Consider the following 17,406-nt stretch of genomic DNA (forward strand, 5'->3'; position numbering starts at 1 on the left):
GGGTTTTGTTTGAGAATTGTGATTTCTGATAGAAGAATTACAGTGTTATTTTTTAAAAAGTATTTTTCATGTAGACTCTATCAAAAAAAGATAATATAATTCATTATTGCGTATGCGTAATAAGTAACGTTATTGATTAATTTTTCGTTATTGATTTTGGCTTCGCTCACAACCTGTAATGTTCTCTTCTATTTATTTTTGGTCTACGCTTTGAGAAGTCAGCAAGTCACGTGATATATCTTTAAAAAGGTTATAAAGATAAAATTCGTATAATAATAACATTGTGAACTTGCAGCATGGTAGTGTAATAATTTTATCTTAATTGTTTTAGAATATTTTCTGATATTGTGAGTGAATGTTTATCAAACTTCCCCAGTTCAAGTAATCATTAGATAGAAAAATGAATGGTGATATAAGATTTGGGTCTTTTATAAAACACCATAAACACCAGTTGATTTCATCTGGTATTCCTGAACATTTTTGGAGCACTCTCTTTATAAAATTGTCCAACAACATTTTCGATGCCGGCTCGACCTTTTCTATTATGGTGATGCTGTATGATGAGGACGATCCCGAATCTCAGAGGCGCTTTGTGGTAGTGTCAAGTGAAAATGGAATAAGCAAATCTGATCCTAAACAAATCTATCTCATTGATCATGCTTGGACGTATAAACTAAGTGAAGCAAAGGAGCAGCTCTTGAATATTCCTGAATTATTAGATAGAATGTGCAAAATGATGAAAATTGACCCTGCTGAACCAGGTATTGCCGCTGAAAGGGTTTACTCAGAAATGTGGTTATTTAATCAAACCTATAGTATTGCATCTGGACGTAATATTGAAGATAGACTTCCAGTCTGGTACATAATGGATGAGTTCGGTTGTACAGTTCAACATTCAAATAATCCCAATTTTCGTATAGTGCCGTTTGCTTATGCACCTGAAGGAGAAACTTACTCTATATTGTTTCCAATCAAAGATGTAAATGTGGATGAAGAAGTTACTAGAGATTATGTCGAAGGATATGCAAATGAATTACACAGAGAATGTTTGTTAACACCTTGGTTTCCTCAAGATTTCAAACACATCAATTTTCTTCCTGTAGAACCGTCTGCCGAATACTTCATGAGTGGACGCCTCAACGAATCACTCCCTGTCTTGGACCTGTTGCGTATTCCTGCACAACTTCGACCGGCATGCACCTTGAAAGTTTATGCAGATTACAAGTATGTCAATATGTATTTGACAGATCCTAGATTCGAAATTGTCAACATTCCAGAAGAAGCTCACATCCTATGGTACACCAGCCACTTCACCGATTTTGAAACATTAAGCACTGAGAACCCACACAAGTATGTCAACCAGTTTCCGTATGAATTTGTTTTGACAGTCAAAGATCTGCTGAGTGTTGTCTGTAGGAGGACAGCCAAAGGTCACGAATCTTACAACACTGAAACACTAGATATTTATCCACTTTGGCTTCCGGAAACTTTCAATCTTAATACCGAGCTACCCCAATTTATTAGCTACTATCAAAACAGGGAAGAAAAGGACCTTGACAACCATTGGATATGCAAACCGTGGAATCTTGCTAGAGGACTAGATACTATCATTTCTGATAATTTGAATATGATAGTTAGACTGTCTTGCAGTGGCCCCAAAATCGCTCAAAAATATATTCACGATCCAATTCTCTTCCACAGACCTGAAGTTGAAGGCTCAGGTCTAGTGAAGTTCGACATCAGATACATCATTGTGTTGAAGTCTGTGGAGCCTTTAGAGGTGTACGCTTACAAGAACTTCTTCCTCCGTTTTGCCAACAAACCGTTCGAGTTGAACGATTTCGACGACTACGAAAAACATTTCACCGTCATGAACTATACTGGGAAATCGAACCTCAAGAAAATGCTCTGTGATGAATTTGTCGAAAAATTCGAGGAACGTTTCGGTGACCAACACTCTTGGGATAGTGTGGAGAAGAAGATTTTTGCAATGATCAAGGAGATTTTTGAAGCCGCAATTTCGGAGAAGCCACCATGTGGTATTCCTCACAGTCCACAGTCTAGAGCAGTCTACGGTATGGATATGATGCTGTCCTATACGGCAAACAAAGACATTCAGCCAAAAGTACTAGAAATTAATTGGATTCCAGACTGTCAGAGGGCGTGTGAGTACTATAATGACTTTTACAATGATATCTTCGCCCTCTGCTTTTTGAATGAAGAAAGACCAGTTTTTGAGAAACTATAATGTGAATTGGAAGTTTGGATTTTTTAGTCTAATAAACTATAAATTCACTATAACATTTTTTTATTAAGATTCCTCTTACATTCTTCTCATCATTACAAATATCCTGGCACTACCGAGCTTCGCTTGTTATTTATTTATTGATAAACAGAACACAATTCTTTAAAATGATTGGGGAAGGACTAACAGGCACAGCCCAAAACTGTTCCTTCCCCGAATTTTTATTTATACACTTTAAATAGTCCAAAAAGTAGATTATGTTCCATACACTTGAATTCCGGTCCAATTTTCAGTCCAAACATTTGAAAACAGAAAAGTTCTAATTTAGATTGTTTACAAACCAAATTGAAAAACAAAATAACACTCACTTACCCGTATCACTTAAAACTGTAAAATAATGATTCAATTTCAAAATTATGATATACTCTGATTTAGAATGATATACTATGTCATGTCAACAAATCAGATCATTCAGTAATTCAGTTTTCTCCATCCATGACCAGCACTAGCTGGATAGATTGCGTCATTAGGTCAAACATAAGATCGAGATGGGTGGCAGTTGAAGCAAATTTAAAAAACTCTGTATTGCCTCCTCATTCAGGGAGTAAAGCGGCAGGTTCACAAGCTTTGCCCGAAGCTCCCTCTCAATAATATCTTCACTTCCCGCACACGAAGACTCACTGGCATCCTGTTGAATATTTTTAGCGCACTGACAGGAAAACTACTGTGTGAGTCTTGCATGAGGTAGACTGGTAGATCAATGTCAGCCCGCTGTCTTGTGTTGTGATCATGCACTTGTCCTCTTTGAAGATAGGTGTGCTGTCCTCTTCTCAACAGTGACAGGGAGCTGAACAGATACTGACTGTAGACTGTCATAATCTTCAGTCTCCTGAAGATCGGCGCACAATGTTCAAGGCGATGAGAAGCAGTGATAATCCGGAGAAACTTTTTCTGCAGGAGCAAAATCCTTCTGCAGCCACCTGCATGACCCCACAGCACAATACCATAGTTGATATGGCTGTGGAAGAGACCGTGGTATGCTGTTACAAGGTACTCCTGGGAAACATGACTTCTCAGCATACGCATTAGATAGATTACTCTTGACAGTCTATTACATATCATGTCAATATGTGGCTCCCATGTGAGTGTGGCATCCATCATGAACCAAAGCACCTTCACATTACAATTCCCAAAGGTTGGCGGATTCCGCTGCAGAGGAGATGCTGAGTCTTCCTCTCAATCATTTTGATCAAGATTAAAATTTCTATATAATATTTCTCATGAGATAAGCTGCTTGATTACACAGCTGAACATAATTGTGTCTCTCCCACACAGGCACACTCATCTTCTGTTATCGACAGACGACGAAATAATCATCTGTTTTTCCAAGGATGAATAATTATTATTATTTTCATGTCCTTCAGCGAATTTCCCAGGGATGAGACCTATTGCAATCAAATTTTTATATCATAAACCTATGTTTCAAATTTCGTGAAAATCGTTAGAGCCGTTTTCGAGATTCGTTGGACATATAACCATATAAATAAATATATACAGAAATTGCTCGCTTAATATAATAGGATTTCTGTCTGTTGCATATCCATACTTTTTCACTGTTAAAATTAAATTTGATTTTTTTTTAACTTTTGAAGTGAAAATGCACTTACTTTGGTAGTGACGTTCGTTTCGACCTGTTGTTGGTGATGATGTTGGTTGATCATCATGCTGATGATGACCAACAACAGGTCGAAACGATCGTCACTACCAAAGTAAGTGCATTTTCACTTCAAAAGTTTTAAAAAAATCAAGTTTAGGATTTCTGTGTTTAAGTGGTGATATTGTGGTAGAAATTCATATAAAACGACCAAGTTTTCACAACTATCATTTATAGAAAATATCGGGGGACCGAGCTTCGCTCTAAAGTGTAAACAACATAGAAAATTTGTAACGAAAGATTGAATTTATAGTTTATATTTATTTATTCATTTTTACAGTTATATGAGGAGGCACAACAGGCTTATGCCCAGAACTGTCCCTTTTCAAATTTATTACAGTCCAAATCAAAATCTAAGTTAAACTACTATCACTCAACAAAATAACAATTTATTCACACTTCAAAAAACAAACACATCATCAATTACAAATAGATATACTATGAATTCGTTTTAGAATGATATACTGTGTTTGCTAAAATATTTGTTAATATTCTATGTACTATTCTACACTAACAGCATCTAGTTACTATTTTGGACTTTCTGAAGTAAACATGTTTTCTAAAAAAAGAGAAATAAACGAAAATAAGTTTTTCTTGTTGAATTTTACTTCCCGTGGGATCAGCTGAATGATCGCACACACACACTCGTTCACTCACTTCCATTACGGTATCGACAGACGACAAAATTTCCAGCTGTTTTTCCAAGGACGTATTATCCTTTTAATGTCCTTCAGCGAGTTATCCCAGGGTTGAGACCTAGTGCAATCGAATTTTCATATCATAAACCTACTTTGTTCCAAATTTCGTGAGAATCGTTAGAGTCGTTTTCGAGATCCGGTCACATACAGATATATAAACAGAAATTGCTTGTTTAATAGTAAACGATATCGGTTAACCAGTTTCCGTTGTTACACCATCATTATTCTTTGTGAACAATAATAGCAAATTATGGTTATTATAATATTGTGGTAAACAACTTCAGGAACTAATTTCAGTGTAATTTCCAGATTAATAATTGGGTAACATACGAAATAGTTTTGTTTTTAATGAATAAGTGGTTGTATCAATTCTTTTCATTGAACAATATTAATTCTCTCTATTATTGAGTGTGAAGAGAGATCAGATATTAATACAGTTCAGTGAAAAAGCACTTGTTACTACTGAACTTTAATTTAAATAATACGGTACATAAGTTTACACGTAATTTATTCATGTAAGTATATAGAATCCTTCTTTAATTGTGACGAGGTGGTTCGAAAATTTCCTACTATTGATAGCTGTGTCAACGATGAGTGCAAGATCATTAATACCATACTTATGTCTGAACAACTTTAACGGAGATAAATAAGAAGCAATCATATTTTCTAACTGCTTATCAGAGCACAATTCATTGGAAAAAAGTCTGTGGGATCTCTAAACAAATACAGCAAAAGCCTCTATTGGCATATAACTATGAGAAGATGCACTAAATTATCTACATATTTATTAATTAATTTCAGTTAATTTCCATCTCAAAATAACAATTTTACAATCGCTAATACCAATATTTGAAAAGAAATTGTGTCGTACCTTGATGTCAAAATTTATTATTAAACATTTGATAATGTTTGACATTGAGGATATTATAACGAAAAAATAGGTATTGGTAAGTAGATAGCAGAAAATATTAATCAGTATAAATAATTCACATTATTTATTTCAAATGAACACTTAAAAATAAAGTTAATTCAAAATAATTATCAAATCATTTACCAAGTTTGAAAAAAATCAGGAAGACAAAAAATAATCATCTCTGGACATTCTAAAAACAAAAGTCTTTCGTTCCATGAAATTTAACAGAAAAATTTAGTTGGAAAATAATCTGATATTTTTCAAATTAATTCTAATTGATATTTCCATAATCAAACCAACTCCAACAGCATTTTAAATTATGTACAATATATCAATAATTATTAAAATAATATCTAACAAAGTGATATCTAATGCACATGAATAAATTATCAAATCACTTTCAACAGAGATTGAACAAAATATAAAAATTAATACTGTTTTCTTAACTTTTCACCACAATGCAATACTTTCACAGATTTACAAATATAATAAAATATCTGAATTGTAACCCAACAATAATTTAGTTTACGTGAAATGGAATGTAAATCCAGTCCATAATAAAATATCATTATTGCTCTGTCATTGATTTGACCAATTTAATTCGTTTATACTAAAATTCAACTGTTGATTAACCGTGATGCTGTGTTATGTATAATTTTTATTAAAAAAATGAGAGTAAAATATTAACAATTGTCACAACACACCAATGAACAAATAGAATATAAACCAGTAAAAGTTCCCCGTCCCACATATAATATAGTGACAACAATTTTCTAAGAAATAGATAATTGTAATAAGAAGTTATATAAAAATAGGTACGTTTTTTCATTGATTCTATAAACCATAAAATCAAACCAATTTATAAAAAAGTAAATATATGAATACAGAGTTAGTAATAGACTATCACACAACATCACGCCATATTCAATATTAAAAATATATATGAAAAAATAATTTTTCTCAGTGATTATAAAGTCTTTTTAATGGGAGATAACAATAATGATGTAGGATCAATAGATCTGGTTTGGATGTATCAAAAGCACCTGCGTTCATAAATACAGAACAAGTTCCAAACAAGCAGATGCAAAAAAATCGCACAATAAGATTGTGCAGTAAAGCATTCCAAAAATTAGAGTACATGTAATCGAATATACCAGTAATTGAAAATAATAATAGGGAACCAGAAACCGATGATCATAAAGTGTGTACTATTAAATTGTAAAAATCATCTTATACATTTCATGAAAGCACCATATCTCAATAATTAAAACAGAAGAGAAGATCAACACCAGAGTTAAAAATAACATACTGTACTACAAAGAAATTGTAGAATACATTTTTATCATCATTAAAATTCACAACAAAATTAAAAATTCAGTATATTTTCAATCAACAGTATGAAGTAAATGAATAAATAATATTCTACAGTGAATAGAATAGGGTCTTTATTGGGCAATAGTATTGTAATAAGGATAACCCTATAACATGACCATGAGGCAAGGTAGAACATTCTCTGAGGGATACCTGACTAATAGAATTCAAGTAAATAAATTATTAGCATGCTAAAAGATTTGTAATAATTAAAGTTTCTGAAATATTCCACACAAGATACAAATCCAAGATTTGAAAATTACTACCTACCACAATATTTCCGTCTCGATAAATAAATATTAGTATATCCATCTTCAAAACTCTTTATAAATTCAGATTTCTTACGACTAGTAAAATAAGTTAAATCACTTAAATTATATACTGTCTTAAATTAGTTTCTTAAAAATAATAGTATTGTAATAAAGATCACAACCAGTAAGTCCTAAAAATTTATGCAGTACACCTCACAAGTTATGTTTGTTTGGTGCCTGAATCAATTTATATTTTTTTATTTACATGTACAATTGAAGCTGTCAAAGCCTTGAAATTCGAAAGCCAAACTTTCAAACTTGATATTAATCCGATTTAGGTCTAAATTCTGTTTAAATAAATTATTTACTTGTTTAAATAAACGTTTGCATAATCATGGTGAGGATTTAACATTTTATTTTATGTGAGAAATGTTTTATATTACTCAAAGTCGATTTAAAAGCATATTTAGCACATCTCATGGAAGATTGTAAACCTATATGAAATAGAAAAATGTAGAAATCACATTTTAAAAACTCAATTTTCAAGACTGAATGAACTACATAATTTATAACGTTTGGAAATATTGTAACTCATATTTCCTGGCGATATTGACTGTGAATACATTGGACTATATGAGAAAAAGCAAAATTATTGTGAATTTGGATTTTATTAGTCTGTTACACCTTTGCGCAGCTTTACAATTCCTTTCCTGTATTTCTTCACAAGATGTTCCTTAATTTTTTCAATTACTTTTTCATTGATTTGTGACTGAATCAATGAAAAGTCTTCTAAAGAAATGCAAGAAAGCTTCGAAAAGCTGTGCAAAGATGATCAGGCTAATACAACTTGAACTGAGGTATGAGTTTAGAATCGTGTCAGCGAGTAGATGGCAACTCTCACACTTACCGATTTTTCATCGACACGACAACCAGAATATCCTCTGATTGGTTAATTCAGAAAGCTGATTCTCAGCCAATCGGAGGACTTTATGGGTGTCGTGTCGGCGAGAACTAAGTCAATAAAAAGATTTTCCTTGTAAAATATTGATCATTGTTGTAATCTAAATGTAACATGATACATAATAACCAATACATATAAATTGGTGTGTGCAAAACACAATTATTGTAAAGATTAGACCAGTTGAAGCAAAAACAGTAAAACTTATGATATAATTATCTCCACTTCACTAATAATACTTATAGGGGTTAAATTTATAATCTATCCAAACGTTACGAATGCACAACAATATCCACATTTTAATAAGTGTTACTGCTAAGCAATTGACAACAATATATATAAAGGTTTAATTCCTAAGCGACGACTGTATCAGCAATGAATTAGCTGCTATCAGTTTTTATAGCTTTTGTAGTCGACATACATAAATAGAGTGTACAATAATATACAGTATTTGATTACAGCTGTTAATAGAATCGTTGTGCAGTCGTCGCTTAGGAATTGGAACTTTTTATGTGCTACATCCTCCTACCTGAGTGACATCACATCTTTTGTCATACTACAGTAACTATATAAACCGTAGTTATATAACCATGGTTATAAATACTTACTGTATGTCATACGAACTATGATACATCCGAATGCTAAGATGCGTAAAGACTAAGCGTCATGAACACGCGCATTTTGCTTCTCATTAGCTCATTATATTTATTTCTTACTATTTCTGTACAAATAGATATTTAATGAGCATAACATCAGCTGATGAAAAGCGAAATGGGCGAATTCGTGGCGCTGTTAATACAATCGTCGTGCAGTCGTCGCTTAGGAATATTGGAACTTCCATGTTCCAATTGCTACATCATCCTACCACATGTGACAACATTTCCATTGTCGTACGAACTATGATATTGGGCCATATGAATAAAGTTGAGCATTTGCTTATACTTCTAAAATTAATATGGAGCATTTGCTTCATTTTCTATGAATAAACGTGAACAAAACCTTTTGCTCATAATAGTTTGAGCATTTGCTCAAAAGTAAAAGCTTATACTCAAAATTGTATGAATAAAATAGAGCATTTGCTCAACTTTTGAAGCAAATGCTTCAAAAAGGTGAGTCTAGTCTAGAGCAGCTTATCACCTTTTGCTCATAGTAAAATGGCTCAACTAATTCGTATGAGGAAGAGGAAACTATACCAGATACGATCACAACCAATAGTTGAGAACTATAAAACTCTTTTTAGATTCAACCATGATTATATATCACCATTATTCCTACAAAAGAATAAACACCGTACAAAAGATAGCTACCTGATATAAAGATAGCCATCACAAAATAGGAAATGGGCATTTAAGAAGATGAGAGTGTAGACGATTATAAGAAGGCTATTGATATTATAAGAATATGCTGAAGATTATTACAGAGATGACATTTTTTCACGCTATTATTTCAAAATTCTAAACTCAACTAACCTAAAACTCTATTCATAAATAGAAAATAGAGCAGACGACGCAAACACAAACGGTGCCCCCTACTTGCATATTTAGCGCTTCCGTGAGCTATAAAAACAAAGTAAGGCTACAAAAGCGAATCAGCTGATGAAAAATCTTTAAAATACGTGAGCATTTGCTCCAGAGTTCAGGAGCATAAGGTAAGAGTATAAGGTGAAGCTTATTCATATAAAAATGAGCAAATGCTTTTGCTTCTACATTTTGCTCATGAACAAAACCTTATGCTCAATGCTCTTGCTCATGAGCATTTGCTCTGGTTTTATTCATATGGGCCAATGGCCGTGTTCGTGGCTCTCAAATCTGTACGCAGCTTTACACACAAGTAGAACAACTACTTTTACTACAATATTCGTTAATGTTAGTGTTAGGACTTGGCCAACCGCAACACATGCAGTATGACCTCATCGACAGTCTGGTTGTTGAGCAGAGTCTTGACGACACTGTCATCAATGACGACGGTGAAGAGCAGCTTGGCGTTCTCCCTGAGCTTGTCGCAGTGCGGCATGCCGCTGTAGCCGGCCGGTTCGTGACCACACCGTTTGATGACCGACTCGAGCACGTGGTCGACCGACGCAGCGGGCCAACCGAACGCCTTCAGTGTCATTTCGTCGACTAGCAGCGAGAGCAGTTCGGTGATCGACTGCGCCAGTGTCTCCTCGGACAGGATGCTCGGCGGCTCGTCGGGGTCGTCGACGTCGTCCAGATCGACGTCGGTCGACGAGATCAGCTGTTGCTGCAGCTTCTTCTTCTCGGCCTCGACCATTATCTCCTCGAGCATCTCGCGGTGCTTGGTGCGCATGTGCCGAAGCAGGCAGTCCTGGCGGATGAACGCACGGCCGCATTCGTCGCACGAGCGCGGTGGTTCCTGACAATTTGAATTTCATTTATGTTTGCGAACATCATTGCAAAAACATAATTCAGCAGAGAGTCAAATATGAAAATTTTACTATTTATGAAATTTGGGAATAGAGCAGTTTTAGGTTTTAGGCTACGCCTGTTGCCCCCTCCCAGTGATATCTATAGATTATGATTTTTGTGATTGTATTGAACGAATAAATGTGTAAAAGCAACATAAAGATACAACGTATCAATGGAAAATGTGGATAGATAACAATTCAAGAGAAGTATTGACTATTATAATTATTACTATAAACATAATTTTATCATTATTAGGGTTAAATTTATTATTTTAATTGTATTATAATATAAATCAAACTCCTTTCCAGAGCTCAAGCAGCTTGCTTTTCTGGAAGGGCCTATATTATTATTTTGATTATTATATTTAGATGTGGTATAATATTATTATATATTGTATTGTATCATTTACATATTTAAATACGGCAATAAAATGATTTCAATTTCAATTTATACTCTAGACTAATGACCAACTCCGTTATATAACCTACACAATGAGCTGAATAACTAATAGGAAGTGCTAGGACTATAGTTTGTGTAAAACAAGTTGAGACTTGACCCTCCATCCAAAGAAATTACAGGGTTGCCAAATCGTGTAAAATTGCAACTTTCTCAAATTTCCAATTCAACGTCAGAATTGGATGTATAATATCATCCCCGATATCCTAGTAGTGCTGAAAAAGTTTCAGGGTTGAAGGATTAAAAAGAAATTTAATTTTTATGATAAAATTGCAAACATCGCGAAGATTCGTTTTTCTTTTGAATATCACTTCTCTCAGAATCATGTAGCGTCGTAATGCGTAATAATTTTATATCAAATCAACGGAGAGACTGTCTCCTTTCTATTGGTGTCTGGATCATTTTGATCCGACCCATAGTTATTTTTCAATTAATAATTATGTTCGTCAATGTCGAGACATTTCGAGCAGAAAACATGAAATTTTCGACATGCTAGAAACTTTTTTGTTTCAAAAGATAAGTAGGTGGTGAAAGCGAGAAAGTTTCTCAGAAATAATTGAAATTAATTTTCCAATTGTCAAACGTACTCGGAAGAACGTATTTTGGCCTCTCAAGAGTTTCAAAGTCAAGGATAGCGGCTGAATGGTTTGCCGCCATATGCTATCAATAGCTGGGATCAACAAATTCAAAATACAGAACGATTGAAAAATTCAGGAACTGCAAGCCAGATGATCATAATAATAGTGAAAATGACAACCTCGCCTTGAATAATCCAAGCGGTGTTTCATTACAGCCTTTCTAGAGGCAATCAGCTGCTTGCGTTTGAAATAATTCAGTCAAATAATCTTGTAAATTGCCAGCCTTTAGCATACAATTTGGTACACAATGCATACCATGCAGCCACTCTTCTAACTTTAGACATTCCTTTGAGACCAAAATACGATCTTCCGACTACTTTTGACAATTGAAAAAACAATTTCAATTATTTCTGAGAAACTTTCTCGCTTTCACCACCTACTTTATCTTTCGAAACAAAAAAGTTTCCAGCATGTCGAAAATTTCATGTTTTCTGCTCGAAATGTCTCGACATTGACGAACATAATAATTATTAATTAAAAAATATCTATGGGTCGGATAAAAATGATCCAGACACCAATAGAAAGGAGACAGTCTCTCCGTTGATTTGATATATAGTATATTTCGCACCTAGGGCCGAAAATGAGACTTTTCTGGCTCGAAATCGGTTTTCAAGTCCGAGGCCGTAGGCCGAGGACTAGAAAAGATTGAGAGCCGGAAACACATTTTTGCCCGTGGTGCGAACGCTTTTTTTCGCCACACAAAAAATAAGTTTTCATTAGTGCGTAAATGCGTCGTCGACCACGACAGGGTGAGGATCTCAGTTTGGGTGGATTTCAAATTGTCTAAATAACCTAAAAGATTATGTTCAATTATGTTCTAATGTTTTATGTTTTAATTTTATGATTCTATGTTTAAATGGAGGTTGAGTTTACACTTTTTTATTCTTTCAAATGACAATAAGATGATATTAGTATGAATGTTTTGATTTTGAATAATAAACACAAATAATGAAAAGTTTTTTGATCAGCTGTTTTAGCAGACTAACTTGGACAATCTGAATGTCAACAATGCTTGTCATCGTCGAATGCGAAAGTTGAGGTTAGAAGTTCTATCCTACTCTGAAAATAGAATTTGAATAGTTTTTAATATAATTTATTTATATTCCATTCATCCAAATAAAATGATGGTATCTTATTGATGAATACTTTATTCAATTCTAGAAGCATATAAACTGATTTCGTTTCATAAACTATTTTGTAAACACGTTCACATCAAATCAGAATCAGCTGACTTCAAGGTTATTTTACAGCCTAGGGCCGTAAAAATTTTACCGGCCTGGTCAGAAAACAGTCACTTTCGGCCTCCATATGACGCACAAAAACCAGCTCATTACATCCAAGTGGGGCGAAAAATTATTACGCATTACGACGCTACATGATTCTGAGAGAAGTGATATTCAAAAGAAAAACAAATCTTCGCGATGTTTCCAATTCTATCATAAAAACTAAATTTCCTTTTAATCCTTCAACCCTGAAACTTTTTCAGCACTACTAGGATATCGGGGATGATATTATACATCCAATTCTGACGTTGAATTAGAAATTTGAGAAAGTTGCAATTTTACACGATTTGGCAATCCTGTAATTTCTTCGGATGGAGGGCCAAGTCTCAACTTGTTTTACACAAACTATAGTATATTATTAATTTAAAAATTCCTATAATCTAGTAAAATATTTAGTCGATTTAATATTTTTACTGTAACTGCTTTCTAAATGACTGAATATATTGGCTATTTTTATTGATTATTGTCTCAATATTGTAATTTTCTGACAATAAACATGATTGATTTTTATTTACAACAATCTATATCAGAACAACTATAACAGACCAGCGTTCCATTCATTTTTGTTTGGTTGGCTATAAGTTCAAGATGACTTCCAAACATGCTTTCGGGGTTGTCTAAGTTTCTTTGGTTGATAGAGTGAGGTGGGTAAAAAGAAATTTGAGAGAAAACAAATCAAGATTACAATCAATAAGTAGCCATGGCTTACAATAAGCTCACTCACCTTAGTATGTGTTAGTAGATGAATCTTCAGTGATGACTTCATTGCAAACGACTTTTCACAGATTGGACATTTGTGAGCTGTAACACCGAATAATATTTTCAAACAATGAAGACATCCTAATAAATGACAGTATTTAAGCTAAACATTCAAAAAATTGAATTTGAGTTCAATGAAAGTAAGCACATTTAGCTAAGAATTTTAAGGAGCTGTTTCCAAATCAACCATACATTTCAAAGTAACGGCCTCATTCACAATCGTAAGGCTTCATTCACACTATAATATTTTGCTACTCAATGTTAAAGTTTTCAGTTCACTATTTGATAACAGTGAGCTGGAGAGATTGATAACAGTGCAACTACCGAGACTAGTATCTTAAATTGTTTTCTGAATCATTGGTTTTGATAATTTAAAGTAGTTTAAAATCAATAAGGGTATCTATGCTTGGATATCTATTTAGCTGATACCATTGCCTTCACAACAAAACATTAAGTTTTGTAATGACAATAAACGATTTTGATTTGATTAATATGTTACGTCACACGGCTGGGAAGTACCGACTTACGGGCCAAAGCATATTGTTTACAGTCGAGACTGGAATCTTATGCGAGCCCCGTAACCGACATTCACGGCCTATCAGTGTATGATATTTTAAGCTACACAATTGGTAAATATTATGTAAATGATTAAACAAGAAAAGAAACTAGATGAATAACTTGAGAATAACCTATATTGAAGACTCTTAAAAAAGTGAATATAACAGCTGATCTGAAGAAGTATTGGTTGCCTATGGTTGCTGTAGGTAGCGCACAACAAGAAGGCCCCTGCAACAATGGAAACCAGGGGCATTCTCGTCGTGCGTAATAGTTTGCACTAATTTTTAATATTAGGGTGATAAGGGAGTGATCACTTTGAATGCGTGTGCATGTGCACGTCGAATGAGCCGAAAAAAACATGTCAATTGTAACACGTTGTCACTTGCATGTTTCTGCTCACACTGAATGCAACTAGCAAGTACAAGTTTTTAGTGTGAGAGGAGTTATTCCTCTTTCTCGATTTTGTTTCTCATTTGCACGCTTAATGATGCATAACCAAGTTTGCACATATACGCATTCAATGTGATCATACCCTAATATTAAAAATAGCAATTCTTCATCATGCACGACGAGAAGGCCCCTAGCTTCCATTGTGGCAGGAGCCTTCTTATGAGCTATACAAAAACTGCAAGTGATCGAGAAACTGGCACTTCTTTCGATGCAGCAAGTTTTCAAAATCAGCTGTTTCATGTACATCAGCGTCTTTGCATTCCTGGAAACGGTCCCAAAATCATATGTTTTCTGTGCAGTGTGACAACTTACCTTTGACTCCTGTATGCAGTATCTGATGTCTGGCTAGATCTTCTTTCCTTACAAACGTTTTATCGCACTGGTTGCAATTGAACGGCTTCGCTCCTTCGTGAACGTACTTGATGTGCAACGAGAGTCTGGTGCGTCTGTTGAACGACTTGTTGCAGTGTGGACACTTGAATCCATGCTCACCTGCAATAAAAAATGAACAATTAATATATTCTATTTATTGTTGTTTTATATATTCAAAATATAGGCATCAACCTCAAGTAAAATCGATATCTTTTTTCATCCATTTATACAATACATACAACTGTTGCTGATGAAGCTGCTACTACAATGCAAGTTTTTATGTATAAATCCCTACTTTCACGAACAAAAGATTTTATAGGTTTATTTCCTGTAAAAATATGAATATCTACTTGATTAAATGCAATATTAGGGGTATTCACGATCTTTGAGATGGCCAGCTAATTCGGGTTATTTGCTATTTGAATCAGCCGCTAATTTGCTTGTAATGTACTACTATAGGATTGACTTAGCAAATAGCAGTAGTTAGCGAATAGCTCGTCTAAATCCAACATTGCGTTATATTAAAATTTAATAGGAAAAGTTGATTAAACTACAATAGGTTTCAACCTGAAATAAACTCTCTATTTGATTGAATCCAATATTAATATTATAGAAAAAAGAGTAGCCTAGAGTTTACTAAGATTGATAATGGTGTAAAAAGTGAAAACTAGTTTTCTGCAATAAATAGATTTAGAATTCATAAATTTAGATTCATAGAACCCAAATGAAAACTCTACATTTCATAGAATTTAATATTGGTTCAGCATGAATAAAGTTGAGTTTACTGTAATTGATAATGGGTAACAACAGAAACTAGCTCTTCAAAACGTGAACATCAACCTAAGTTGAGTTATTCAGCTCTGTTTGATCGAATTCAATATTGGTATTGTTTTATTTAGTTTATCAATTGGTATTGTTTATCAAAATTAATACATAATTGTGTAACAAACAAAATTATGGAAATCAATCTCAATTGATAACTGTTCGACCGAATTCAAAATAAATATTTGTGACTACTTTTGTTGTGCTTGTTTAGTGACAACTGTACTTGCATTCATTTTAATTCAATATAGATAACTATCATATAACACAATATCGCCAACACATTATTTGATGAATCGAAAATCAATTTATTTTCAAACAATTAACTCAAAACACAATTTTATCATTATCAGTGAACAATCTGTACAACTGTTCTTCAAATTCAGTATGGATGACATGATAACTAACACAATATCGCTAACACACGAACATCACATTATTTGATGTAACGAAAATCAATTTATTTTCAAAAAATTAACAAAACACAATTTTATTAGTGGAACACAGGTTTATGAAGATTCGAATTTGCAAAGTATAATAATATATCATCGCTCATGATAGCATCTCAACAAAGTGGGTTACATGATTACAATGCAATCGATTAGAATCTACAGATTTAGATGGTATTTCACCGTATTGTGATTTCTATTACAAGAGCTATTTCTCATGCATGCAAATGAAACTTAACTAATGACAAGCAACTTGAGAGTAATAATTGTATACGAACCTGAATGATGGAAAATATGAGCCCTCAACTGGGTGGCCTGTATGAATCTCTTTCCACAGAACTGGCAAGAATGCGGCTTCATCCCGTTGTGCGTTCTCAAGTGCCTGTTGAGCGTCTCCTTCGCCGAAAATTTCGCATTGCACTGTAAAAACATAATCAACTTATTTAATTTAAGTATACACAAGAGGATGAAATTAGTAAGTATCTATTAAAACTCTATTTAAAGTATCAATTAGTTCTCTATCAATTCAAGTTATCTTGGTCCATTCTGAACTGCGAAATGCAGAAATCGTTGTAATGAGCATTGGACTGTGAAAAACACAATCAACTTCTCAAAGAATACACAAGAGAATAAGTTTAGAATATATGAATTAGAAGTTGATTGTTTCTTGTTCATTTCTGAACTGCGATGTGTGGAGATCACTCTATCATTGTCAATTAGCATTCAAATCCTCCAATTTACATTCAAATTTATGACCATCAAGAAGAAGCATACTCATTTATGAACATCAGGTCATATAGACAAAAAATACAATCTAACTATAGACTTTGTACTGAGATTTAGTTCTGACAGCGACAGGCCCATCATCACCAAAATGGATATATTATTACATCCTTTTGAGTGATATTTAAGAATAATATAACAATTCATAATATTCAATAAACAGCTTTGTATCTATCAATAAGCATGTTTCTAATAAATGTGTGCAGAACTCATAATGATAATTGCATAAGAAAAGGTTAGAACTGTTTTTCACAAAAATA

At 33.6% G+C, this 17,406-nt stretch overlaps 2 protein-coding genes across 4 annotated transcripts in view; one reads left to right on the forward strand and one right to left on the reverse strand.

Annotated features, from left to right (window-relative positions):
• Positions 1–173: 173 nt before the first annotated feature.
• On the forward strand, positions 174–2,298 carry LOC111054098 (tubulin--tyrosine ligase-like protein 12). The gene has a single exon (XM_022341062.2). The coding sequence runs from the start codon at positions 401–403 to the stop codon at positions 2,246–2,248; it is 1,848 nt and encodes a 615-aa protein (XP_022196754.2). The 5' UTR covers positions 174–400; the 3' UTR covers positions 2,249–2,298.
• Positions 2,299–9,920: 7,622 nt separating this feature from the next.
• The window catches only part of LOC111054094 (zinc finger protein 2), a 28,525-nt gene continuing 21,039 nt past the window's right edge, over positions 9,921–17,406 (reverse strand). For all 3 annotated transcript variants that reach the window (XM_039426060.1, XM_039426059.1, XM_039426061.1), the window contains 4 exons: positions 16,642–16,783; positions 15,033–15,212; positions 13,678–13,754; positions 9,921–10,523 (listed from right to left, as the gene is read on the reverse strand). In XM_039426060.1, coding sequence (XP_039281994.1) covers positions 10,023–10,523; positions 13,678–13,754; positions 15,033–15,212; positions 16,642–16,783 — 900 coding nt within the window. In that variant the 3' untranslated portion in view covers positions 9,921–10,022. The remainder of the gene's footprint in view (positions 10,524–13,677; positions 13,755–15,032; positions 15,213–16,641; positions 16,784–17,406) is intronic.

Source organism: Nilaparvata lugens, chromosome 4 (genome assembly GCF_014356525.2).
Source record: "Nilaparvata lugens isolate BPH chromosome 4, ASM1435652v1, whole genome shotgun sequence".
NCBI classification, from domain to species: Eukaryota; Metazoa; Arthropoda; class Insecta; order Hemiptera; family Delphacidae; genus Nilaparvata; species Nilaparvata lugens.